This window comes from Ornithorhynchus anatinus, chromosome 9, assembly GCF_004115215.2.
Source record: "Ornithorhynchus anatinus isolate Pmale09 chromosome 9, mOrnAna1.pri.v4, whole genome shotgun sequence".
NCBI lineage: Eukaryota > Metazoa > Chordata > Mammalia > Monotremata > Ornithorhynchidae > Ornithorhynchus > Ornithorhynchus anatinus.
Window position 1 is genome coordinate 35,839,902 of NC_041736.1, and position 27,418 is coordinate 35,867,319.

The 27,418-nt window shown below is 42.7% G+C and overlaps 1 protein-coding gene across 4 annotated transcripts; it reads left to right on the forward strand.

Annotated features, from left to right (window-relative positions):
- The first annotated feature begins 367 nt into the window (after nt 1-367).
- On the forward strand, nt 368-27,066 carry ADGRF1 (adhesion G protein-coupled receptor F1). Of its 4 annotated transcripts, none has more exons than XM_039913177.1 (16): nt 368-599; nt 859-942; nt 6,254-6,349; nt 7,158-7,233; nt 7,953-8,096; nt 9,355-9,528; nt 10,815-10,915; nt 13,179-13,237; nt 14,006-14,157; nt 15,088-15,251; nt 16,975-17,160; nt 18,280-19,653; nt 21,002-21,043; nt 23,618-23,677; nt 24,437-24,497; nt 26,532-26,781. In XM_039913177.1, the coding sequence occupies exons 3-16, from the start codon at nt 6,272-6,274 to the stop codon at nt 26,669-26,671; spliced, it is 2,811 nt and encodes a 936-aa protein (XP_039769111.1). In that variant the 5' UTR covers nt 368-599; nt 859-942; nt 6,254-6,271; the 3' UTR covers nt 26,672-26,781. The 4 variants fall into 4 exon arrangements, with proteins under 4 accessions (XP_039769111.1, XP_028927442.1, XP_028927441.1 ...); XM_029071609.1 differs by lacking the exons at nt 368-599; nt 859-942 and adding exons at nt 3,430-3,456; nt 26,923-27,066 and having other exon boundaries at nt 26,532-26,611; XM_029071608.1 differs by lacking the exons at nt 368-599; nt 859-942 and adding an exon at nt 3,430-3,456.
- Nucleotides 27,067-27,418: the final 352 nt, after the last annotated feature.

The following is a 27,418-nucleotide window of genomic DNA, read 5'->3' on the forward strand; positions in this document are numbered from 1 at the left end:
TATGTGTTTATTTTTCTGTGTGAACGTCACTGGGAGTCAGTGGTGTGTGTAAACGTCAGAAACGTGCACTGTAGGTGTTGTGGATGTGCATGTCTGAATTTTGCAGTGCGGATGTCTGAATTTTGCGGTATGGGTGTCATAGTGGATGTGTATGTTTGAATCTTGCGGTGTGGGAGTCTTAGCGGATGTGTTTGAATTAGTATGTGACAGGGTATTTCCCTGTATACATCTGTCCCTGTGTGTGTGAGTGTCCGAGTGTTAATGTAAGTTTGCATTGATTGTGATTGTTTTTGCCTCTGCATCTTTGGGTCTCAGTCTCTTGTCTTTTCTCTTTGATTTGATTTGATTTTTTTGGCCTCAGTTGCCTTTCCCCACAGCTGCATGTCCTTGAAGTATTAACTCACCCCCTGGAAATCCCAATCCCTGTTCCATTTGGAGCTCCAGAAAATCTGCTGCCTCGTTTAACTTGGTGCTTACTGGGGCTCATCGTCAGAGTCCGTGGCATTACATCAGAAAACAGCTGACCCAGAGTTAAGCAGTTCCTCATTCCCTGAAGGAAACCCTCGCCTTCTTCTCTACCTCACCCTCAACTGTTTAGGGTAAGGTGACTGAACAGAGAAATCTGTCTACCCTGGGGGGACGGCTAGAGAGATTCTCCCCTATTTGGGCCTTCTCCTTTCCAAACAATATTGGGGTGAGGGAAGGAATGCAGGGAAAGGAGAGATTTCTTTCTCTTTCCCATCCCAAGGGGTGTGTATTGGGGTTGAACACTCCTGCGAAACAGGAAAAATGAGTATTTGAATGTGTCTGCCCCGGTGACTCTTTTAGTTCTGAGCTCAACCGATTTTCTTTTTGCAGTATTACACAAGAAGTGACCGAGCCGGAGAGATGGTGCGTTATATCTGAGGTTGATGGCAGCCCCGTGAAGAGAGGCATCAGCAGGTAAGCTACTTAAATTGGCACGGCTTTGGATACTTAAGTCCTGCAGAATCTTTCTGTTCTGGTTCTGACTTGATTGTTTTGTAGTTACCCAAGCATTTTAGCACAGTGCTTGACACATAGTAAGCACTTAACGAATATCACAATTATTATTATTCTGGGATTCCCAGCAAGATGACTTCCAGGGATAAAAGTGTGAGAGGTACTGCACAAATCATTAACCCTATAATCAATTCCTTCACACAGCAACTCAGTCCTGAAATCTCAGGGGGCTAGGACCTTGTCTTGTTTGTCTTCCATTGAGAATGATTCCAGCATCACTATCAGCTCTGAACACTCAATGGTATTTGTTGAGTTGTGTGCAGAACACTATACTTAGCACTTGGGAGAATACAATAATAATAGTGGTATTTGTTAAGCGCTTACTATGTGTCAAGTACTGTACTAAGAACTGGGATAGAGACAAGTTAACTGGGTTGGACACAGTTCCTGTCTCACATAGCGCTCACAGACTTAATCCCCATTTTCTAGATGAGGGAGCTGAGGCACAGAGAAGTTGCCCAAGGTCATATACACAAGTGGCAGAGCTGGGATTAGAACCCGGGTCCTTCTGACTCCCAGGCCTGTACTCTAGAGCTGATTCATTCATTCAATAGTATTTATTGAGTGCTTACTATGTGCAGAGCACTGTACTAAGCGCTTGGAATGTACAAATCGGTAACAGATACAGTCCCTTCCCTTTGATGGGCTTACAGTCTAAACGGGGGAGATGGACAGACAAGAACAATGACATAATAAATAGAATCAAGGCAATAAATAGAATGGACCTGACCCCTTCCCTCAAGGAGCTTAAAGTCTAGTGGGGAATGGTGGTGAAGTCACAAGGATTGGGGGAGGGCAAGGGACAGTATTATATGGACAAGTTCAGGAATGGACAAACTGAGGACTAAGAAATGAAATGGGAAATAGTATGGCCTGTTGGATAGAGCACTCTCCTGGGTTCTAATCTCAGCTCTGACACTTACCTGCTGTGTCACCTTGAAGAAATCACTTCACTTTTCTGAGCCTCGATTACCTAATTTGTAAAATGGTGATTAAGACTGTGAGCCCCACGTGGGACAGGGACTAGGCCCAACTTGATTAACTTGTATCTACCCCAGCACTTAGCAGAGTGCCGGACACATAATAAGTGCTTAATAGATACCATCATAAAGTGGGGGGCTAGGCCAGGCTAGAACCAGATTTACTGGTTTCTCAAGGCCCTTCTATAGCTTTTTCCCAGCCGTGGAAAAGCTACACCACATGGTTATCCAGGCTAAATTTCCAGACAAACCCAATTGGACTTCAGATCAACAAAGGTATTAAAATTGGTGAAGATGAGCAAGACAGAACTTAGGTGAGCCTCCACATGACACAGAAGAACTAGGGTCTGGGAACTGAGCTTGCTCCAAGACATTCTGGTGGATTATTTCTTCAGAGCCCCGGAACTATTTTCCTGGGCATTTTCTGAGCAAAGGAGCAATGTGGCCTAATAGAGTACAGGCCTGAGAGTCAGAGAACCGGGTCTGCAATCTCGACTCTGCCACATGCCTGCTTTGTGACCTTGAGGCAAGTCACTTAGCTTCTCTGGGTCTCAGCTCCCTCATCTGTAAAATGTGGATTCAATGTCTGTTCTCCCTCCTAGACTGTGAGCCCTGTGTGGGACAGGGACTGTGTCTTCATGGCTTCAATTACCACCTCTATACAGATGATTCCCAAATCTACATTTTAAGCCCTGATCTCTCCCTCTCTCTGCAGTCTTACATTTCCTCCTGCCTTCAAGATACCTCTACTTGGATGTCCTCTCTAGGACCCGGTTCATATTTCTCATAAAACTTTCAATCCATCTGTTCCCACTCTTCGAGAACCTCCAGTGGTTGCCCATTCACCTTCTTACCCCTGGCTTTAAAGCACTCAATCACCTCACCCCCTCATAAGTCACCTAGATAGTGTCCTATTAGAGAAGCAGACTGGCTCAGTGGAAAGAGCACGGGCTTGGGAGTCAGAGGTCAGGAGTTCGAATCCCGGCTCTGCCACTTGTCAGCTGTGTGACTGTGGGCAAGTCACTTAACTTCCCTGTGCCTCAGTTACCTTATCTGGAAAATGGGGATTAACTGTGAGCCTCACGTGGGACAACCTGATTACCCTGTATTTTCCCCAGCGCTTAGAACAGTGCTCTGCACATAGTAAGTGCTTAACAAATACCAACATTATTATTATTATTACAACCCAGCTTGCACACTTTGCTCTTCGAATGCCAACCAACTCTTGTCTTGTGCTGTCTAGTCGTCTTCTACCCATTGTGACTCCATGGACGTATCTCTCCCAGAATACTCCACCTCCAACTGCAATTGTTCTGATAACGTATCCACAGAGTTTTCTTGGTAAAAATACAGAAGTGTTTACCATTGCCTTCTTGCGACAGTAAACTTGAGTCTCTGCCCTCGGCTCTCTCTCATGCTGCTGATGCCAGCACAGGTGAGTTCTGACTTGTAGCCGATTGCCTTCTACTCACTAGCCACTGCCCAAGCTATGAATGGAATGGGTATGCCTCTGCTTGAGACTCTTCTTCCCATATCTGAGACTGGTAGAGTACTGGAAACTCTCCAGGTGTGGTTCTGAGAGAGGACCACCCTACTCACTATACCTCAGTCGTCTACCTCTCAGGCACATTCCTGCTTCTGGCCTGGAACACCCTCCCTCTTCCTATCTGACAATTATTCTCCACACCTTCAAAACCTTATTGAAGGCACATCTCCTCCAAGAGGTCTTCCCCTCATTTTCTCTTTTACCACTTCCCTCTGCATTGCTCTGACTTGCTCCCTTTATTCACTACCCCTGCCTCAAGCCCCACAGCACTAATGTACGTTTCCATAATTTATTCATTTATATTACTATCTGTCTTCCCCTCTGGACTGTAAACTCGTGGGCAGGGAATGTGACTGTTTTATTGTTTGTCCTCTTCCAAGTGCTTAGTACAGTGTCCTGCACACATTAAGCACTCAATAAATATGATTTATTGATTGAGTAGAATTTAGGTTTACATGCAAAGTTCTAACCAGGCAGGACCTTCTGGCTACACTGGTCTGTATTGAGTTTAATCGCTGGTCAAATCAGTCAATGGTAGTTTAGTGCTTACTGTTTTGGTAATCGCAACCTTGTGCCAAAACCAAAATCCCTGCTGTGGGTGAAGGGCATCAGATGTCAATCATGTAGATACAGCAGGAGAAAGAACGAGGATGTCCTGGTAAGAAACATCAGTATATTGGGGTGAAGTGACCAAATGAATCATTGAATATGTGCATACAGTAATGCTGAAGATAGATGGCAAGAGCACGGGCTTGGGAGTCAAGAGGATGTGGCTTCTAATCCCTTTCTGCCACTTACCTGCTGTGTAACCTTGGGCAAGTCTCCAAGAACTTCTGTGCTTCAGTTACCTCTTCTGCAAAATGGGGATTAAGACTGAGCCACAGGCAGGGCAGGGATCCTGTCCAACCTGATTACCTTGTATCTACCCCAGTGCTTAGAACAGTGCTTGACATATAATAAGTGCTTAACAAATACCACTAATCTTGTCATCTACTACTATCTTGAAACAATAAGAAAGACTGGGGAAAATACTGAACTGGGCTTTCTACTGACCGTTGGTATGTCTAGATTTCTAAGGTAACTCTTGCTTTAATCAGTCATATATGTTAATTGATAAATAGAGCCCTGGAAGACCATATTAGCACACTAAAAAGGAAAAGCCTATTCCTTTGGCCTTTGTTCTGTTTATCAAGCACTTACTGTGTGCAAAGCACTGTACTGCTCAATAAATATGATTGAATGAATGGATGATTACCTTGTATCAGCCCCTGCACTTAGTACAATGCCTGGAGCATAGTAAGCACTTAACAAATACCACACTCACACAAAATTGTCCCCCTAAAAGCTGCTTTAGCTCTTCCTTGTACTTTTTCCCAATTCTCCAAGATAAGGGAATAAACTAATAGGAATAATTAATAATAATAACTGGTATTTAAATGCTTACTGTGTACCACTATATACTACTCCGAAGGCTTCTCCACCTATTTCCAGGTAAATCTAACTGAAAGGAAACAGAAAGAATAGTATCTGATGCAATGTTTTATTCTATCTGCTATCTGGTACACTTCAAACTCACCCTGATTTCTTTTGAGCCAGGAAGGTGGTCTTAGGCTTATACTGAAGATTTATAAGTGAGTCTGCTAACTAGTTTGCCAGCAGAGTTATCTAAAATCCTCTCTAGACTGTAATAAGCTCATTGTGGCTGGGAACATGTCTTCCAAGTCTGTTATATTCTCCCAAGTGCTTGGTAGAGGACTCTTCATACAGTAAGCACTCAATAAATATCATTGCTTGATAGAGTTCTGCAGGCTGACAAGTCAGTCTAGAGACCAGACCAAAGTCAAAACTTTAAGGTCTTAAAGTTACTGTTTATGCAAAGAAGCTTCTGAGAAGATTTATTCCAATATTGGGATGTTCTAAAAGTGCTCTGCTATATAATGGTGAGCAATTTCAACTGAGTACAGCTGCTTAAAGGAGACCAATGATGACCTAAATAAAGGACATTTCATAGTAAAAAATACCTAAGCAAAGGAATACAGAGACAATAGATGATCTATCTCCAGGTTTGGATAAGTAGAATCTGGCAACTGTTTACATCAGCAGAGGGATGAGGATTGTGAGAAAATTAATGAGACTTTATGAATACAAGGAAATGAGGGAGGATCCACATCTAAACAGGAAATTACTGCAGCCAAATCAATAAGAATACCAGTGGTATTTTGTTAAGTACTTATTATGTGCCAAGCACTATACTAAGTGCTGGGAGAGCATCTCTGAATAACTTATTCCCTTATCTTGGGAAACTGGAGAAAAAGGTACAAGGCAGAGCTAATGCAACTTTTGGGGACCAATTTGTTTTTGTTTGTTTTTTTTGCATGTAAGTATGGTATTTGTTAATCAGGTCAGACACAATCCACAGAACCAGAGAAAGGTCCTGGAGGACCACATGGAATCCTGATTATAACCTCTGCTGGTTTTTTGTTGAGGTGAGAGGATATTGAAAGGGGTTTAGCAGACATAGTAGATAGAAGCACAGGTAACTGTGTAGTGTAAGTAATAGTCTAAGCATAGAGATCCTACATTCAGTGACCGCAATCTGTAAGCATCTTGTGGATAGGGATTGTGCCTACCAACTCTGGCCCTGGCCCTGTGGATTAAGATTTTTTTTTAATGATACTTATTTCAGGGTGCCAAAGAGGAATTTATGAAAATGAGATTTCAAGGAATATTTTTCATGGTTTCTTTCGTGATCATGGTGCTGGAATCTGAGTCCCTTCTGACAGTGAGTTTGTCTTATCATCTTTCTCTCTTTGTTCGCCTCCAGGCCCCACCAGGGTGTCCAGGTTTCTGATATCTGTAGAGAGCATGTGAAGGAATAGGCTTGTAATTAATGGCCTTTCCTTGTGGTTCAGTGATTGCTCTTCCCCACTTCAAAACCTTAGTGAAGGTACTTTTCCTCCAAGAAGCCTTCCCTGACTAAACCCTCCTTTTCTCTTCTCCCACTACCCTCTGCACCTCTCTTACTTGCTCCTTCATTCATCCTCCCTCCCATCCCCACAGCACATATGTATAGATCTGTAATTTATCTATTCATTTATATTAATGTCTGTCCCCCCCCCAGACTGTGAGCACGTTGTGGGCAGGAAAGTGTCTGCTTGTTGTTCTACTGTAGTCTCCCAAGGGCTTACTACAGTTCTTTGCACACACTAAGTGCTCAATAAATACAATTAAATGAATGAAGTTCAGTGCTCAATGGCATTCTGACGTGGTTTGGCAGCAGCACTGATTGATTTTTCCAATCTCTTGGATAGCCTATGTTTAACCATTCCTGCCTAACAGTTTTTAGCAATGGCATCCACCACTGTAATTATTTTTTGTGGTGAAAAAAGCCTGCAGAGAAAGAACATCTCTAAACTGAAAGCTCCATATGGGCTATTATATTGTACATTCCCAAGTGCTTAGTACAGTGCTGTACTCATAATGAGCACTCAGTAAGTATCACTGATCAATTCTTGCTTCTTTCTTCAATGGCCTTGGTTCCACAAGTTCCTTCCAGATGAAAAGTGGTAAATATCATTTTTTTCTTTTAGAGAAAGAAAACAAGAATGAACAGCATCTTGGACTGGGAAAGCCATTTTGATAAAAGATTCCTAGCTTTTGGATCAAGTAAAGTTATTCCAATCTTCCCTTTTCTAACTTAAAGTAACCTCATTTTCAGCACACAAACTGAGTGCTTAAAAGAGCAGTATAATATGAATTGCCCCTCTAATTCTCAGGCCCTACAAGTGATGGGTATTGTCAGTAGACCGTAGGGGAGTTTTCATTTCAGAAAAATGCTGTACCTAAATTCTAGTTCCATTTAAACTGCCATTTAGAGAAGCAGCGTGGCTTAGGGGAAAGAGCCTGGGCTTGGGAGTCAGAGGTTGTGGGTTCTGATGCCGGCTCTGTCACTTATCAGCTGTGTGACTTTGGGCAAGTCATTTAACCTCTCTGGGGCTCAGTTAGCTTATCTGTAAAATGGGGATTAAGACTGTGGGCCCCACGTGGGACAGCCTGATTGCCTTGCACCTACCCCAGTGCTTAGAACAGTGCTTGGCACATAGTAAGTGCTTAACAAATACCATTATTATTTAAAATGCATGTGGATGTGCATATGACGGTCTAGACTATAAGCTCCTCTTCTAGAATGTAAGCTTGTTCTGGGAAGGGAATGTGTCTGTTTATTGTGGTACTTTCTCAAGCGTTTAGTGTTTTTCACAGAATAAGCACTGAGTAAATATGAATGAATGAATGAAAAATGAATGAATCTTGATTGATGTATGATTACTTCATCCCCTAAAGCAGAAAGGAAGACCCAACTTCTGCATTTTTATACCCTTCCTCAGATCGGGAACAGGAATATGAGCTACTTCTTCAGGTGACTTATCAAAATGCAGTGGAAAAGGGGACTCTGAAGGATTATCTGAATGATCTGAAACCCTTGTGGCTCAATGAAACACTGAAAATCACTGGAGCCAAAGCTACTACAAGTGAGCAGATCGTTTTTTTTTTTTTGAAATGGAATTCGTCAAGCACTCATTATGTGCCAGGCACTGTACTAAGTGCTGGGGTACATACAAGCTAATCAGTTTAAACACAATCCATGTTCCACATGGGACTCACAAATTTCACCCCCACTTTACAGATGAGGTTACTGAGACACAGAGAACTGAAGTGACTTGGCCAGGGTCACACAGCAAACAAATGGCAGTGTGGCCTCATGGATAAAGCTGTGGCCTAGAAGCCAGAAGACCTGGGTTTTAATCCCAGCTCCCTCACTTGCCTGCTGTGTGACCTTGGGCAAGTCCTGTATCTACCCCAGCACTTAATCCAATACTTGGCACACCTTAAGTGTTTTACAAAATTATTATTATCTGGCAGAACAGGGATCAGAACGCATGGCTTTCTGACTCCCTGGTCCTTGTTCTATCCAGTAGGCTATACTGTTTCTACTTTGTTTAGTGTTGGAGTGTGGGAAACTTCTCTGCAGCAAACCCTCTTCCCCAGTGGGGTGCTTTAGCCCTTTCAAACATGCCTCAATAATAATAAGAATTTTAATTGTGGTGTTCGTTAAGCACTTACTCTGTGCCAGGCACTGTTCTAAGTGCTAGGGTTGATACAAGCAAATTGGGTTGGACACGATCCCTGTCCCACGTGGGGCTCCCGGTCTTATTCCCCATTTTACAGATGAGGGAACTGAGGCCCAGAGAAGGGAAGGGACTTCCCAGAGGTCACAGAGCAGATAAGTGGCAGAGCTGGGATTAGAACCCAGGTGGTTCTGAGGTCCACTAGGCCACTCTGTTTCTCTCCATGAAACTGAAATCCTTGCTTTTTCTCCCCAATCCTGGAAAGGGTTCCCTGAGCAAAGGATTCTTTACACTGGGGACAAATCCCACTCCACTGCTGTCTGGACATTTAATCACCTGTCCTAATTTGGGGGAGTTGGAAATCATTTATAGGTTCTGACCTGCAGTTAATCAGTTAATCCATCAAGCAGTGGTATTGATTGAATCTTACTGAGTGCAGAGCACTGTACTAAGTGGTTGGGAGAGTACAATATAACAATACAACAGACACATTCCCTCCCCACCATGACTTTACAGTATAGGGAGGGCAGACCAGATGAAAAGTGGACCATCCAGCATAAAACCAGAGGACCTGTCACCTAATCACTGGTTACAGCTTGCTGGTGGTAATGTTAGATGTAAATGGTTCTGTTTTGTGAAACCAAGCTCTGCTTTCACACAGGCTGCACCAATGTGAGTGGGACCTTGAAATGTGGTTGTGAAGATGGATATTCCTGGTTCTCTCAGTCGTGCCTGGAACCACAGAAATGTCATCTCAACATGACCGGAAACCCCCAGCTCTGCAGATGCCATCACAGCCATCTCAATGAGAGTAGAACCTTTTGTGAGAGGACAAGTAAGATCATAGAGTACTATGGGGGTGGAATGTCTACTGTAGAGATGATCTCACTCATCACCTCACCACCCAGGCATTTGGGCTTTCTGTTGGTCTAAGGCCAAGGCCATAGCACGGTCTACAGGGATTTCTAGGTCTGGCAGAGAGGACAAAGTTACAGGCTCTTGCCTGGCCTTGGAGGAGTTGCACAAGTACAACTGGATAGCAACCAAAGGAACTATTCTGGGGCCACTATCCTATGACAACCTCTTCCTCTTCCACTACTATACATTTCAACAAGTGATTGCAGGGGGACCGAGACCCAAAGCCAGTTCTCCAGGACCAAAGTCAAGTAGAAGTTCTAAGTCTCTAGCCAGAAACTGGAGTTCTCGGGCTAAGTTTACAGCCAGAAAGGAGAAGCAGTGTGGGCTGCTGGAAAGAGTACGGGTCTGGGAATCAGTAGGACCTGGGTTCTAGTCTCAGTTCTGCCACTTCTGTTGTTTGACCTTGGGCAAGTCACTTCACTTCTCTGGGCCTCAATTTTCTCATCTGTAAAATAGGGATTGAGAGAGTGAACCCCACGTGGGAAGGGACTATGTCCAACCTGATTTTCTTGGATCCAACCCAGTGCTTAATATAGTGCCTGGCACATAGTAAGTGCTTAACGAATACCAAAATTATTTTTATTATTAACTTTTCTGCCAGGAGCAAAGGAAGTGGCCTGAAATGGTAGAGGGTCAGTCAGTCAGTCAATCGTATTCATGTGAAGAAAGTGATACAGATGGGGCTGCCTTGTGGAGAGGTAGGGAGAGTGAAGAGAAGCTGCTCTGGTAAGGAGGATGCAATGCACGATTGGGTAAGTATGAATTGGGACATTTAACAAGAGGAATTTTTATGTTCTGATTGGTTAGATTGCAGTGGTTAGCTATTTATCGTTCGACTCTGCGGTGATGAAACCTCAGTAATAATCCTTTTTCAGGGCCTGCACTAATTGAGTTGGATGGGTTAGAAGCAGGAAGCAGAACTTCAGTTTTAATTCTCAAGATGAATTAGGCAACAAGGAATGATGGAAGATTTCATTAGTTAACCTTTATGAGGGTTGGAAGGTTTTGTATTAAGCTAGGCTATAGACATCAGAATTCTTAGGACATTTCTAAAGATGAAAGACCATGACACCCCACAAAATGATTTAAATGCTTTATACAGACTTATGTTTAACCTTGGGTTACAAATTTTTTTTTAATGGTGGAAATATTTACAATGGTAGAAATCAATACCTTTTTATTCTGATATTTTTCATGGAACAGCGATTTTTGGCAGTTTTAAAATGAAAAGGAACTTTACAAATGATCTTCTGAATTCATCTTCAGCTGAATTTTGCAGCTATGCCACTGGCATTGAAATTCAAGTAAGTCATTTCTATTTGTTGCAGGCTGATGTGGTACTAAGCAAACATAAGACTCACCTATCAATTGTAATAAATGTTTTTCAGTGGCCCGGTGGAAAAAGGAGGGTAATTTTGAGAAGATTTAGCTCGTCAGTCCATCAGTCACATTTGAGTGCATACTGTTTGCAGAGTACTGTACTAAGCACTTTGGGAGAGTACAGTTTAACAGAGTCAGTAGACATGTTCCCTGCCCACAAGAATTCACAATCTAGAGGGGGAGACATTTCAGATATGTATGTAAGTGCTGAGGGTGGGGTGAAAAAAAGGTAGAAATCCAAGTGGCAGGGCAACAAAAAAAGGAGAGGAAGTAGGGCTTAGGGAAGATGTGATTTCTTTGTAGGTTTTGTAGATGGGGAGAGTGATGATCTGTTGGATATGAAAGGGGGAGTGGGGAGAGACAAGAGGCTGGGAGGTCAGCAAGGAGGTTGAGATAGTCAAGGTGGGCTAGGATAAGTGGTTGGATCAACATGGAAGCAGTATGGATGGAGAGGAAAAGGTGGATTTTTAGCAATGTTGTGAAGGTAGAACTGACAGGATTTGGTTACAGATGGAATATGTAGATCGGAGAAGAGCAGTGAGTTAAAAATCAAGGTTCACGGCTTGTGATCTAGGGAGGATGGTGGTGCTGTCTACAAAGATGGGAACATCAGGAGGAGGACAGAGTTTGGGTAGGAAGATGAAGAATTCTCTTATGGACATGTTAAGTTTGAGGTGTCAGCAGGACATCCAAGTAGGGATGTCTTGAAGGCAGAAAAAAATGAGACTGCAGAGATAGAAAGAGATCAGGGATGGAAAGGTAGATTGGGGATTTATCCGCATAGAGATGGGAATTGAAATTATAGGAGTAAATGAGTTCTCCAAAGGAGTGAGTGTAAATGGAGAATAGAAGGGGACACAGGAGGAAAGAGGCAGAGGAGGAGCCTGTGAAAGTGATGGAGAATAAGCAGCTAGAGAGATAGGAGATGACATTGAAGCCAAGGTTGAATAATGTTTCCAGGAGAAAGGAATGGTCCACACTGTCAAAGGCAGCCGAGCGGTTGAGGATGGAGTAGAGGTCATTGGATTTGCAAGAAGGTCATCAGTGACGGCTGAGAGAGAATTTCACAAAGAAATATGGAGGATAGAAAATGTGATCTGAGAAAAGTTTAAAAGAACCAGTGTTCTTTCCAAAATGGATTATAAAGACACTTTAGAGAAGAATCAAGTGTATGTGAGGTGATAGTCCCGTATTGCTAGCTCAAGAAGTCACAGATAGCATTTTGACCTTGAGATGGCGGGTGCCTGGGTTCACTTTGGCACAGTCGCCCAGATCATTTTTCTAAACAATCATTCAGCATACATTTTCCCACTGCAAGTGCCTCCAAGTGTTGCCCACCCACCTCCACAAGTAGAAACTCCTCACTCTCAAACTGAAGGCACTCAATCAATTCTTGCTCCCTTATTTATACTTACTCTTCATCCACTACGAACCATCCTATGCACTGGGCTCCTCTAATACCAGCTTAATCACTATTCCTCATTCTCACCTCTCCTGCTGTTAACCCCTTGCTCCCTCAGACCTACCTGAACTTCCTCCCCCTATGTATCTGACACACCAGCACACTCCCCATCTTCAAATTCCTCCTGCAGTCATACCTCCTCCAGGAAACCTTCCCATACTATGTTCTCATCTCCTCACCATATTTTCCTTTCCCACGGCCCCTTCCAATCAATCAATCATATGTATTGAGCACTTACTGTGTTCAGGGCACTTTAATAAGAGCTTGGGAGAGTACAGTGTAACAGAGTTGGCAGACACATTCCCTTCCCTCAACAAACTTACAGTCTAGAGAGGAGATAGACATTAATATAAATTACAGATATGTACCTATGTGCTGTGGGGCTGAGGGATGGGTGAATAAAGGGTGCAAATCCAAGTTCAAGGGGGACGGAGAAGGGGAATGAGAGCCTACTAGGGGAGACCTCTTGGAGAAGAGACACCTTCAATAAAGCTTTGAAGGTGCACTTCGTTCCATGCCCTCAACCCTCACCATCCTCACTCCCACAGGACTTATATGCTTATCCCTGTACCTGGTTGTTTCCCTCACTTATAATTTATTTTAATGTGGAACTCCCATTTGTAAGCTTCTTTCAGGCACTGGTGAAGTAGGTGTTCGATAAATATCATTGACTGATTTATCGATTGGCTCGAATCAAAGTCCGGGCTTCTGTTTTTTCTTTTAAGCTTAAAGAAGCCTATCGGGGGATTCGAGGATTTGATTCCGTGCATGTCACCCAGTTTCGGTAAGTAACCAGATGTTGTAGAACCGTGTGCTCAGAATTGTCAATTAGAACTTAAAAAAATCTGTTAGTGTTTCGAAGCTGCCTTGCTCAAGCCAATCAGAACTGTAGTTTTAAGAATTTTGAAGAATTCAGAAAGGGATACCAACATACTAAATCCCTGCAATTTAATGATTAGGTCCTTGTCCTGAAGAACATGAAATCAAAATTATCATTCAGTAATTTTTTGTGTACATGTACTGAAAGTCTACTGTTTCACTTCTGTCAGTCGCCTTTGGAAAACTTTGTGATCGGGTTGTTTTCCAGATTTATTAGAATTCCAAAACTATGCTTAAAAAGCCTCAGGGCAGCAGCGCAACTAAATCATGTCCATTAAAACACCAAGATTGTCTAAAATAGGGGCTACAGTGCTCAAAACATTGCAGAAAGATTTTTTAAAATGATGAAAATGGACTAATTTTCTATTCTGAGATTTAAATGGAAGAGTTGACAGGTTTTGGAGGATGAAGAAACTTCTCAAAGGAACAGAGATCCCTGATTGATAATGGCAATACCAGTAAGACAATGAATTCATCAGATGTGAGCCCCTTGAGGGCAGAGACTACACTTTTTACTTTGCTTGAACAATTCCCTATGTGTAGAACAGTGGTCTGCATACAGTGAGCACCCCTAACCAATCCTAGGCAAAGTCCATCTGTGGGACGAAAGACACTCATCGACCCTTAGTTTTATATTTCTTGGTGGTTTTAAAAATATGTATTGTTCTGCTAGGGAAGGAAGCATTGTGGCTGGGTTTGAAATTATTGGTTCCAGCAGCACATCTGAGCTATTGCCTGCTCTCCAGAAGGTGGCCGGGAAAGCACTAAGAGCCTTAAAGGAGCACTATCCAATAGAAGACAGTTCCTTCCAGGTGAAAGGAAAAGGTAGTGATTATTTTCAACACATTCTGTGAGAAATGGATGGCTTGTTCTGTTTTTCTTCTTTGGTTTATTATTATTACCATTAATAATAATAATAGCAACAATAGTGGCATTTAAGGGCTTACTATGTGCCAGGCACTGTACTAAACACTGGACTCGATACAAGCAATTCAGGTTGGACACAATCCCTGTCTCTCATGGGGCTTACAGTCATAGTCCCCATTTGATAGAGGAGGTAACAGAGCCACAGAGAAGTGGTGACTTGTCTAAGGTCATATAGACAAGTGGTGGAGTCAGGATTAGAACCCATGTCCTTGTGAGTCCCAGGCCCATGCTCTATCCACTAGACTATGCTGCTTTAAATTCATGATTGGGTTTTAGCACATGATTTGACACTACTTACATGGTCCTTTAGGAGGCAAATGAGAAAAAAGCCAATGCTGCTTCCTCAGGAGACTGGGTAGATAATGTAAATACACCATTTATTATTATTATTATTATTTCTACAGCACATTTGGACTAGCTCTGTTGTGGGCAGGGAACATGCCAAACAACTCTGTTACCTTATTCTCATTCAAGTGCTTAGTACAGTGCTCTGCACACAGTAAATGCTCCATGAATATGACTAATTGTTTTCACCAGAGAAGCAGTGTGGTCTAGTGGATAAAGCATAGGCCTAGAAGTCAGAAGGTTCTGGGTTCTAAAGCCAGCTCTGCCACATCTCTGATGTGTGACCTTGGGCAAGTCACTTAACTTCTCTGATCCTCATCTCCCTTATATATAAAATGGGGATTAAGACAATGAGTCCTGTGTGGGACAGTTCTGTGTCTGACCCAGTTACCCTGTTTCTACCCCAGCACTTAATAAAGTGCCTGACACATAGTAAGTCCTTAATAAATCACATTATCATTATTACTGTTTTTTCTGTTCCAGCTGAGTGTAACGATCATGTTTTTGGCTTTGGTTTTGAGAATGACCAATACACTGTACCCTGTGGGGATGGATATGTAGGAAACATCACGGCCAAGTGCCAATCCTCTAAGTGGAAGATTGAGAAGGAAACTTGTGTACTCTCCCAGATGGACGAACTGAAGAAGGTAAAGCATTTCTGCGTAGGTGGGGTTGTGGGTTTTTTTTTTCCCCATAGTTTGGAATCCTTGGTTTGAACTATTCCTCATCACCTTGGCACAGAACTGATATGGGGCTTCCCACTTTCAATCTTGATGCTGGGTGATTTTATATGTGTGTTTGTTGGTATTTGTTAAGCGCTTACTACGTGCAGAGCACTGTTCTAAGCGCTGAGGTAGATACAGGGTAATCAGGTTGTCCCACGTGAGGCTCACAGTTCATCCCCATTTTACAGATGAGGTAACTGAGGCACAGAGAAGTTAAGTGACTTGCCCACAGTCACACAGCTGACAAGTGGCAGAGCCGGGATTCAAACCCATGAACTCTGACTCCCAAGCCCAGGCTCTTTTCCACTGAGCCACGCTACTTCTCTAGTGTGTCTGTGTGTATGTATGTGTGTATATATATATATGCATATTTATATACAGAGAGAGAGAAGGAGCAGCATGGCTTAGTGGCTACAGCGTGGGCCTGGGAGTCAGAAGGTCATGGGTTCTAATCCTTGTCTGCTATGTGACCTTGGGCAAATCACCTCACTTCTCTCTGCCTCGGTTACCTCAACAGTAAAATGAAGATTGAGACTGGGAGCCCCATGTGGGATAGGAACTGTATCCAATTCAGTTTACTTGTATCCACCCCAGTGCTTAGCGCAGTGCCTGGCACATAGTAAGCACTTAACAAATACCACAATTATAATTATTATTTATTGACTTTGCTTCATTTCTCTCATGTGCAAAATGGAGATTCAATTACTGTACTCCCTCCTACTTGGGCTGTGAGCCCTAGGTGGGATCTGATTGTCCTGTATCTTCCCCAGTGATCAGTACAGTGCTTGCCACTAGTGAGCGCTTAACAGATAGAATGATTACTATCAAAGTCAGCATCCTTTGGCCAGCAGATGTGATCAGAGCCTCAACATTCGGGATCCAGGGCAGAGGTCTGGGTAGAGTAAGAGAAGAAACAGTATCATCCACAAGTCTCTGGAACCAGAACAGAGAGGGAGAATCTGTGGACTCTGTTGGGAAGGAAAACCCAGGGGAAGTAGTCCTGGGTCTTGGAGAGGAAGCTAAGCCAGCAAATTAGTAGGGGAGGTGAGTGTGTGCTCAGACCCAGAATGGAGTTACGGGGCCTAGAAACAAAGAACAAATTTTAGGTTTCTGGCCTAATTTTCAGGGAGAAACCATCGAGCCACAGAGTTTCTGATATTACTAATCTGAGGGAGTTAATGATGAGGGGGAATTTAATAGTTCCCATCAAACTTAGAGTGATTTTTTTATAGTGTTGGAGAGCGGGTTGCCACTACCCTGAGAGGAAACATTCCAAAATAAAGGAGGGATTTACACTCAGACTGGGAGCCACATGTGGGATAGAGACTGTCCAACCTGATTAACTTGTATTCTACCCCGATTCTTAGAACAGTGCTTGGCACATGGTAAATGCTCAACAAGTACCATGATCATCACTCATGAGAGACACAAGCAGGACTCTCGATTGGAAAGACCAGAATGGAGTTTTGCTACCTCCGGTAGTAGAGAAAGCAACAAGCTTACAGTCTAGAGTCAATGATGAGCATTTTGCAGTGTCAGTAATTAGGAAAAGATCAAATCAACACATTCTGAGGAGATAGAGTTCTAAGATAAACTAGATTTTTAAAAAATAGTTGTTTTCTTCAACAGAATTTATCTCTTTCAGAACATAACTGCTCTTCAAGGCCAACTCAGGGAAAACTCTCTGTCAACCATAATACGAACTCTGTCCACGATGACTGGGAACACCACAACCACGGCAGGAAACTTGGGTTCCGTGGTGGAGATTCTGGGCACGATTTCCTCCCTGTCATTGTCTAACCAGGTCAAAGTCTCTCGCTCAACGATGGAGGTACCCACTGGCAGGAGCTGGAAAAGCTAGAAGAACTCGAGGGACTGTCCAATTGCTGATTCTATCAATCAATCAAAAGTATTTATCGAGTGCTTCTTGAGTGCAGAGCACTGTACTAAGCACTCGAGAGAGTACACAAGAATTTGTAGACATGAGTCCGGCCCTCAAAGGAGCCTACAGTTCCTGCAGAGAAAAAAAAAAAAAACCCCAGCAGAACTGTGGGTAGAACCAGATTTGGCTATTGTAATAATAATGTTGGTATTTGTTAAGCGCTTATTATGTGTAGAGCACTGTTCTAAGCCCAGGGGTAGATACAAGGTAATCACGTTGTCCCACGTGAGGTTCCCAGTCTTAATCCCCATTTGACAGATGAGGTAACTGAGGCACCGAGAAGGTAAGTGACTTGTCCACAGTCACACAGCTGACAAGTGGCAGAGTGGGGATTCGAACTCATGACCTCTGACTCCCAAGCCTGGGCTCTTTCCACTGAACCATGCTGCTTCTCTATTGTAGTTACAGTGAGGCTAAACCTGGGTTCGAGGGTGACCCCATGCTGCATCTGCTACTGGATGTCCAATTCGGGAGCCATTTTTGAATGAAAATGCCCACATACAGTGTGAAACCAACACAAGACCAGCTTTGTCCTATATTTTGTTTTTATTGTGGCACAGTGGGAGTCGGAGGACCTGGCTTCTAATTTCAGCTCTGCCTATTTCTCGGGGTGTGGCCTTGGACGATTCACTTAACTTCTCTGTCCTCACTTTCCTCATCTGTAAAATGGGGATTCAATACCTGATCTCTCTCTCCTACTTAGATTGTGAGCCCCATATGGGACAGGGACTGTGTTCAGCCTGATTGATTTGTATGTTATCTCACCTCTTAGAAGAGTGCTTGATGCATATTAAGTGCTTAACAAATTCCATAATAACAAATGACATTTTAACAATAATAATACTTCAAAGCTCAGGTTACACATATTAATTTAACTAACTGTTTAATGTGCTACAATTCCCCCTTATGCCCATCTGTCATGTTTATGAAACACTTTAAAATCTGAACATGGGTAAGGTTTCTGATCAGTTACTCAAAATACCGATAATTTCCACTCTTGTGTTTCAGGATATCATAATGATAGCAAATCACATCCTAAATTCTGCATCCCTAAGCAACTGGACTGTTTTGTTGAAGGAAGAAAATAATGCCAGTTCACAGTTGCTAGAAACCCTGGAAAATATGAGCTCTCTGGTTCCTTCTTCTGCTCTCCCACTGAATATTTCAAAAAAATTCTTTAACTGGATTGGGATTCCAGGGAACGAGAATCTGCAGCATGACGGCTTCAGCTATCATGCCACATTCTCCCAGGATAACAACTCCCTGCCCATCCACGGAGGACTGTCGATTGGAAAAAGTCAGTTTCAGAATGCTGTCCCGGAAACTCTCATCAGCATGGCCTCTCTCACCCTGGGAACTCTGCTGCCTGATAATTTTCATAACGCTACTGAAGTCAATGGGCTGTTGATCTCAGCTGTTATTCAGAACTATTCTATCAACGAAATTTTCCTGAATTTTTCTAAGATCAACTCGACACTAAGCAGGCCTCAATGTGTGTTTTGGGGTTTTAATGACTTGGAATGGAACATGACGGGTTGCCAACTGATGAATGAAACCGAAGAAACTGTGACTTGCAGATGCGCTCATTTGACGTCCTTCTCCGTGTTGATGTCTCCCTCTGTCCCTCACGCCTTCAATCCAGTGGTGGAATGGATTACCTATATTGGGCTTGGGATCTCCATCGTTAGCTTAGTCTTGGCTCTGATCACCGAAGCTGTGTTCTGGCAGGAGGCCAAGAAAAACAGAACGTCCTATACCCGCCATATTTGCCTGGTGAATATAGCCCTGTCCCTTCTCATGGCAGATATCTGGTTTATCATAGGCACTTCCACCAAAGGCCCAGAAAATCACCTGGGGATTTGCACCGCCGTGACTTTCTTTACTCACTTTTTCTATCTCTCCTTGTTTTTTTGGATGCTCACTCTAGGCATTTTGATGGCCTACCGAATTCTTTTAGTCTTCCATCATATGGCCATGCCCATCATGATGGTCATCGGGCTCTCCCTTGGCTACGGATGTCCTGTTATCATCTCCATCGTTACTATTGTCATCACTCTTCCCAACGGTGCCTACATCAGAAAAGATACCTGTTGGCTCAACTGGGCTGAAGAGGCCAAACCACTTCTGGCCTTTGCCATTCCCGCCCTGACCATCGTAACTCTGAATCTGATCACCGTATCAGTCGTCCTTATCAGGTTACGGAGACCTGCCGTTGGGGAAGGACTGACCAGAGATGATAAGACCACCCTGATCCGTATCGGAAAAAGCGTCCTCATCCTGACGCCACTTTTAGGACTGACTTGGGGATTTGGGATAGGCACCATGGTGGATGGTCAAAGTTTGGCTTGGCATGTCATATTTTCCCTCCTCAATGCCTTCCAGGTGAGGTTGGAAATAGTCCAAACATGACAAGGATACGCACATGATTTGGGGAATTCACAGCTTAGAAGGGTCATAAGGTTAAGGGACACTACCTGAGGCGACCCCCTTCTCACCGCCTCCAGGAAGGTCTATTCCAGTGCAGTATTTGAGTGCCTACTGTCTGCAGAACACTGGACTCCATATTTGGGGAAAAACATAATAATAATGCTGGTATTTGTTAGGTGCTTACTATGTGCACAGCACTGTTCTAAGCGCTGGGGGAGATACAAGGTGATCAGGTTGTCCCATGTGGGGCTCACAGTCTTAATCCCCATTTTACAGATGAGGGAACTGAGGCACAGAGAAGTTAAGTGACTTGCCCAAAGTCAAATAGCTGACAAGTGGCTGAGCTGGGATTAGAGCCCATGACCTCTGACTCCCAAGCCCGTGCTCTTTCCACTGAGCCATGCTGCTTCTCATTAAATAAGTACCAGACAAATAGTGAGATGTTAACCTGTTGAGAAGCTGCATGGCCTAGTGGTATTTAAGCACTTACTATGTGCCAGGCACTGTACTAAGAGCTGGGGTGAATAGAAGCAAATCAGGCTGGACATAGTCCCTGTCTCATATAGAGGTCACAGTCACAATCCCCATTTTACCAATGAGGCAACTGAGGCACGGAGAAGTGAAGTGACTTGCCCAAGGTCACGCAGCAGACACGTGACAAAGCTGGGTTTAGAACCCATGACCTTCTGACTCCCAGGCCCGTGCTCTATCTACCACACAACACTGCTTCTCAGTACAGTGGTTGGCATATAGTAAGTGCTTAACAACCACATACAAAAAGAAAGAGTAATTACGTAAGGTGAGGTGGAAAGAGCCTTGAAGCCAAATATGAGGATTTTTTGTCTGATGTGGAGAGATGTGGGGAGTCAGAGGAGGGTTTTGAAGAGCAGAGAAACCATCCCTGCCTTCAAGGAGCTTACAGTCTAATGAAAGCTATAAGCAGAAATCAATTTACAAATACACAATAGTTAAGTGGGAGAGAACAAAGATAAATAATAGACATCCATAATATATTTCCTACAGTAAATGCATAAGAGGTGCTGCGATGGCTGACAGAATGGCTTGTCTTGTGAAGGGATTTATTAGGAAACGCTTCCTTCCTAGAGGAAATAGATTACCAGAAAGACTTTAAAGGCAGAGAAGGATGCAGTTTGGCATGACACTAGGAAAAGCAACAGGTTTCAGTGTGAAACAATAACAATGAGACCCATCCTTCTGATATCTCTCACGTTTTACCTTCAGAAGCTGGTCCAAATTGGAAGAACTCCAGAGTAAATTTATTGTGATTGTTTTTCATTTCCAGGGATTCTTCGTCTTCTGTTTTGGAGTGCTTTTTGATAAAAAGGTATGTGCATTAATGCCATTTTCCACCAGTGATCTTTTATTTTCCTTAATACTTACATTTTAACTATCTGCACCCCTTTTCTCCATTTCCCAAATTTATCACCTCTACAAAAGAAGACTGTACCAGTAGAGAGTCAAAGGTGCTCTCTTTCTGGCTCCATGGGGCAGGGTGAGCTAGCTATGGTGGCTTGCCTTGCCCCCACAAATAATAGGGATAAATCCATTATCTCTCTTCCCCCACACCCCCCCCCGGGCTAATTCTAGGATCTTCCCCTCTAGCATCCCATTAAATTGGCCCCTTTATGTCTAATTTCTAATCACCATGGACATTCAGAAGTGCATGGAAGCCTATTGGACACTGTTTTGAATGAAATGCCTTTAAGAACACAAACAGGGGGTGAACACCCAGGTGGGAACTCAGATGTACATACTTGGATACACACATCTACCCAGAAACTTCAGGCTCGTACTTGCAGGAGGATGCCTACAGGGTCCCTGCCTCACCTCAACAAATACTCTGGTACAGGAGACAGATGAGAGACAAAAGAATATAGAGTTAAGGGAGAAGATACCAGGAAAAATGGCGGAAAGGATATATGGGGAAGTGTGCCGGGGGAGAGACTGGGGAAAAGAAGAGAGATAAAGAAGACAGCAAAAAGAAGCACATCAGCTACCTAATATGAATGACAAGACACCTTTTCTGAAGATAAGTGGTATGGTAAAAGATCCAAATATTCAGAATATTATTAAGTATGTATTGTAGTGGATTGATAACAATAATAGAAATACTACTACTTTGTTCTTGAGTAGTACTTAGCCTTTTCTTTTCCCAAAGCATATTCACATCTACTACTTCATTTTATCTTCACCTCAGGTAGGACGAGACAAGTATTATTGTCCTCATTTTAGAAAGGAGGAAACTGAGGCCCAGAAGGATTCAGCTTCTGGAAAAGGCAGGTCTAGAACCCAGCTCTTCTGACTCCCAGCTTCATACCGTGTCCAAGAACATTCACTACCCCTTCCCTCCCCAAAATCTCTTCTCAGCCTCCTTCTGGCTTCCTCAACCAACATGTACACTATGAGGCCCGTAAAAAGAAGTATACTCCTCTAGACTGTAAGCTCACTTTGGGTAGGCAATGTGTCTCTTATATTGCTACAGTGTATTTTCCCAAGCTCTTGGTACAGAATTCTGCACATAGAAAGCACTCATTAAATATGATTAATTGACTGACCAATCCCTAATACCTGAAGTCTAAGCACACCTGAAATTGCCCTATCGAAATCCACTACGATCAGCTCTCCTCTAGTGGGTGTCTTCTTTATGTAATTTGGTTAGAACAATTTTGAAGAATTAGGGAATAATCACAATACAATCCAGAGGTCAGTTTCAGAAGATGGAGGATAAGAGCAAATATGTGTGTGTACCTGGCATTCTTCAAGGTATGATTCATTCATTTGTTCAGTATGATTCATTCATTTGTTCAATTGTATTTATTGGGTATGGACTGTGTGCAGAGCACTGCACTAAGCGCTTGGGAGAGTACAATACAACAGATTTGGTAGACATGCTCTCTGCCCTCAAGGAGCTATGTCTATGACCTGGGGAGAAAGCAATGATCAGGGTGAACTTCCTGGAGGAAGTGGGATATTCATTCATTCAATCATATTTATTGAGTGCTTACTGTGTGCAGAGCACTGTACTAAATGCTTGGAAAGTACAGTCAGGATGGCTTTGAAGATAGGAACAGCTAAGTAGTTTAGGTTCTGTCTCTCATGCCTAACTAAACTCCATGAGGACAGGAATCCGGTCAACTAGCTCTTAGGCCAAATTTTACAATAATTGGTAAAGAGTAAGTACTCAATCAGTACTACTGATTGATTGAAGAGTTTCAATCTGGCAAATTTGGAAAGGGAAAGGATTCCAGATAGGGAGAAGGGCAGGAACCAGAGTGTTAGAACGAGGAGAGCAAGAGTCAGTTGGAGGAGCACAGAGATTGGGCTGGGTAGGAGCAGTTTTTTGTTGTTGTTGTTTTTATGGTATTTGTTAAGCACTTACTATATGCCAGGCACAGTACTAAGTGCTGGAGTAGATACAAGTTGATCAAGTTGGGCACAGTCCATGTCCCACATGGGGCTCACAGTCTTAATCCCCATTTTACAGATGAGGTAACTGAGGCACAAAGAAATGAAGTGATTTATTTGCCCAAGTCACACAGTGAAGAAGTGGTGGAGCTGGGTTTAGAACACAGGTCCTTCTGACTCCCAGGACCCTGCTTTATCCACTAGGCGACACTCTGCTTCTCACTGTTCACTGAGTCCATGTGAAATAATAAAGGGCTAGTAAGTCACTCCTAATGATGCTCTTTGTTCAAAAGCTTTGATTCTGACTATATTCCCAGGTGTAAGGATTAATACATCCAAGCCTGGATCAGAATTCCCCATGTGGTCCATTTTATATAGAGAAGCATTTTAGCAAGCGAATAGTAAATTAGATCCTTTGGGTTTGAGAGAGAGAGAGAAAGAGACTGCATGTGCATGTGTGTGTGCACGCTTAACTTTTCTGTTATATTTGTAGGTACGCAGAGTTCTGGGTAACAGGCTGTCTCTATTAAGATCATTCTTGCAGCAGATGAAGGTAATTCATTTCTCAAAAGGAATTTTACTGAGTTGGGAGTGGGACTAGAGTGGCTCCTAGACTACGGTGAAAATCTGGTTTTCGGCAATGCCAGTGTGGACAGGGTTGGCTGGGCCTGGATCCCATAGGCTTCTTCCTTTTATCAAACCCCAAGAAGAGAGGTGCTTGGATCCAGTTGGGATGGCAGAGCAGAAAGAAGGCTGGGGACAAGAAAGGCAAAATCAATGACTCTCCTTAATCTCAAAAAAAAGGGGGGGGCAGAGTGTCTTGGTCACATAGATCAGGTTTTTATCCACCTTTGCACAGGTAGAAAGGATCTTACCGTAAACATCATCTTCAAAAATGATGGCATCTATCAAAAAACAGAAATCAACTAGTTCTTCAGTAGTGGAAGCCTCTGCCGTCTCTTTTCATGAAACTTTTTTTATTGTTTTAAAAAGCCAGAATACTGTATAGAGACCAATGATTCCTTCAACATTAGGAGTTCAGTGTCAGAGAAGTAATTACCCACTGGCATTGGAGAGGGTTAATATTTCATTGTTTGATGGATTTTTCAGAGAAGATATTGAAACGGGTTTCCACATCTTTGATAAAGGGCGAAGAGCAGATTGCAGATGATTGGTGAAGCTATTAATGATTTCCCAGTCGTTGGGAGCTCCAGAAACACATCAACAGATGGTTATGAACTGTTCTCAAAGGAAAAGGAAATGTCTCTTTTCCAAATTGAGGGGCACAATGTTATTTTCCTTTCTCCCACAGAATGCATCCTATGAACCAGCAACACTCAAGTTCCCAAAGCCGTTTAACCTATTTCGAAAAGGTATGTCTGAAAATCCCAATATATTTCAGAGAGGGAAGGCTGGGGAGGGGAGAGATATGAGGTAAGGGACCAGAAGAAGTACTGAAATGATTCTCCCTGAGTCTTACAAATTAGAGAGTTATGTTTCCTTATCTTTTCCCCTTCACCACCCTCAAATCTGTAATAATAATAATTATGGTATTTGTTATGCTCTGATAGATAAAAGATAATCAGATCAGACACACAAGGCTCACAGTCCAAGAGGGAGGAATACCATTTAATTTAATCCCCATTTTATAGATGAGGAAACAGAGACATTTAGTGACTTGCCCAAGGTCACCCAGCAGGTAAGTGATGGAGCCAGGGTTAGAATACAAGTCTCCTTGCTACAAGTCTTTTCTCTTTCCACTAGGTCATACTGCTTTATGTATACACACACACACAGGTGTGTGTGTGTGTGTATGTGGGGAGAGAGAGAGAAAGAGAGAGGGAAACTAATGAGAATCCACCTCCAAAAGCACCGAGACCCAAAGAGGCTAAAATCCTTACCCAAAGTAAATCAGAGCTCTCATATAACAAACCTGTAGCTGCTTCCCATTGGCACTCATCTTTTTAGGAAGAGGATTCTAGATCACACTTTATTTTCTGAAAGTAACACCAGAGGGCAATATAAAGCAAAGAGCTTCAATTTCCCATTTGCTTAAATTAAAAAAAATAAAATCCACCATTTTAAACAGATGACATGTGAACGTGACTTGACATTGTCACGCTAATCTCTATTAGATATATGTGACAAAACTGCTGTTCACTGTCACTCTTGAAGGAAATCCCAGTCTGGAAACTGGAGTCCCAGTTTTAGTCCAGGTTGAAAATGTTCTAAAGCTATAATGCAGGAAACTGAGCAAGTTAGGAGGACCTGATGTCTTGGAAACATCACGGGCCCTAGGACTAAAATATCAGGGGTGACTGAAGGTTCAGTATCCTTGGTAACAATGCAGTTTCTACTCTAACCCCCAAACTCCTCCAGGATAGAACAAGAAAAGGCGGAAGCACAATTCAGCAGTAGTGAATTCAATTCCATGGTCTGACAATGGTTGTTCCTTTTTCCTAAAGATCCTGTATAAGGGAGGGCATCCTGATTGTCAGGAGAGAGAGATAGACAGTAGGTTTTCAATAAATGCCATTAATTAATTGATTGGGATGTGGAGAGAGACTGGAATTTCTGGGCCTGAAAGTCATGAATAGATATTGACAAGTAAGAATCTTAAAGAGGATGCCAGAAGGTAGATTGGTTATTCAAATGGGATTGATGTGAGGATTAAAACAGTTAAATGAAGTTGTGATGGGATTTGCCTATTCATTTTGTATGTAATTTTCTAAATATCTGAATTGCCTTCCATGCTTAATAATAATCTTAATAATCATGGTGTTTATTAAAATTTAGCTAGGTGCCTAGTGCTGCACTAAACACTGGGGTATATTGAAAGAAAATCAAATCGTACACAATCCTCGTACCACCTGGAGTTCACAATCTAAGAGGTAGATTGTGAACTAGAACTAAGATCTAGACTGTGAACTTGTTGTGGGCAGGAAATGCTTCTACCAACTCTGTTGTTGTACTGTACTCTCAAACACTTAGTATGGTGCTCTGCACACCATACACACTCAGTATGTTCGGTTGATTGATGGGGAGAGCAAGTAATTTAGCCCCATTTTATAGATGAGGAAAGTGAGGCTCAAAAATGTTAAGCGACTTGCTTGAGGAGATACAGCAGACCAGGCTGATATTAGAACCCAGGTCTTCTGATTCCCAGTCCATGCTCTTGCCACTGAATTGTGAATCATCACAGCTCTGGTTGAGAAGGGAAGGATGGTAATATTTAAATTGCATGCCCTCTTCTAAGGGACACCCACGACTATTTGCCCTTCTTCCCCTCCTTTGTGAGACAGCTTACTGTCTGCACCTTAGACCTGTGCAAAATCCATCTTTAATCTGGGGCTTCCCACCCATTGCTAACAGGTTTTGTATTTGTCCTTTTTATCTCCACACTTTAGGGGCATATACTGTTTCTGGAACAGGAGAAGCCACCAGTAGCTTCACTCTAAATATGATTTCTTCATCTGAAGACTGGCAAGTAAGGCTTGTTGATACCAGGAATTGCAAGTCACTGAGGAGCTACCCCAGACAACTTTAGTGGACTATCCTGGATAACAATGATTTATAATAATATTAATAACAGTAATAATATAATTGTTCATTGTTTTCTGTGTGTCAAGAACTTACACATAAAATTTGCTTTCACCAGATTTTTGCCCAAATCACCTTTGTCTTCAATCAAATGGAAAGAAGATTGTTTCTTAATATCTTGGCTGGATTGAAAATAGTCTAAGATATGAGGAGGGAAGTACAGTTTGTCACTTTAACGATTTGGTTTTCCCTACTCAGATCAACCATGAACCATCCACATTCAAGAGCCACAGTGAAAACACAGACCTTTCGTAAGGAGCAGCACCATATCATCCTCTAGACAGTAAGCTCCTCCTAGACTGTAAACTCATTTTGGGCAGAGAACATGTCTACCAACTCTGTTATACGTCTACTGGGTGACCTTGAGCAAGTCACTTAACTTCTCTTGGTCTCAGTTACCTCATCTGTAAAATTGAGTGTGAGCCCCATGTGGGACCGGGACTGTGTCCAACCTGCTAAACTTATATCTACCCCACTGCTTAGAACAGTCCTTGGGTCATTGTAAGTGCTTAAAAAGTATTGTAATTATTATTACCCTTCCTAGTGTTTAGTATAGTGCTCTTTACAGTAAGTGCTTAATAAATATGACTGACCTTTATCGACAACCTAAGCTCATTATGGGCAGGGCATGTGCCTGTTTATTGTATTGAACTTTCCCAAGTGCTTAGTACAGTGCACTGCACACAGTAAGCAC

Coding starts and splice junctions, on each gene's coding strand:
- ADGRF1 (XM_029071608.1), top strand. CDS start 3,436: ATGCTGCTGATGCCAGCACAG. Junction 7,234..7,952: donor ATTCCTAGCTTTTGGATCAA/GTAAAGTTATTC, acceptor ACCCTTCCTCAG/ATCGGGAACAGGAATATGAG. Junction 10,916..13,178: donor CCACTGGCATTGAAATTCAA/GTAAGTCATTTC, acceptor TTTTCTTTTAAG/CTTAAAGAAGCCTATCGGGG.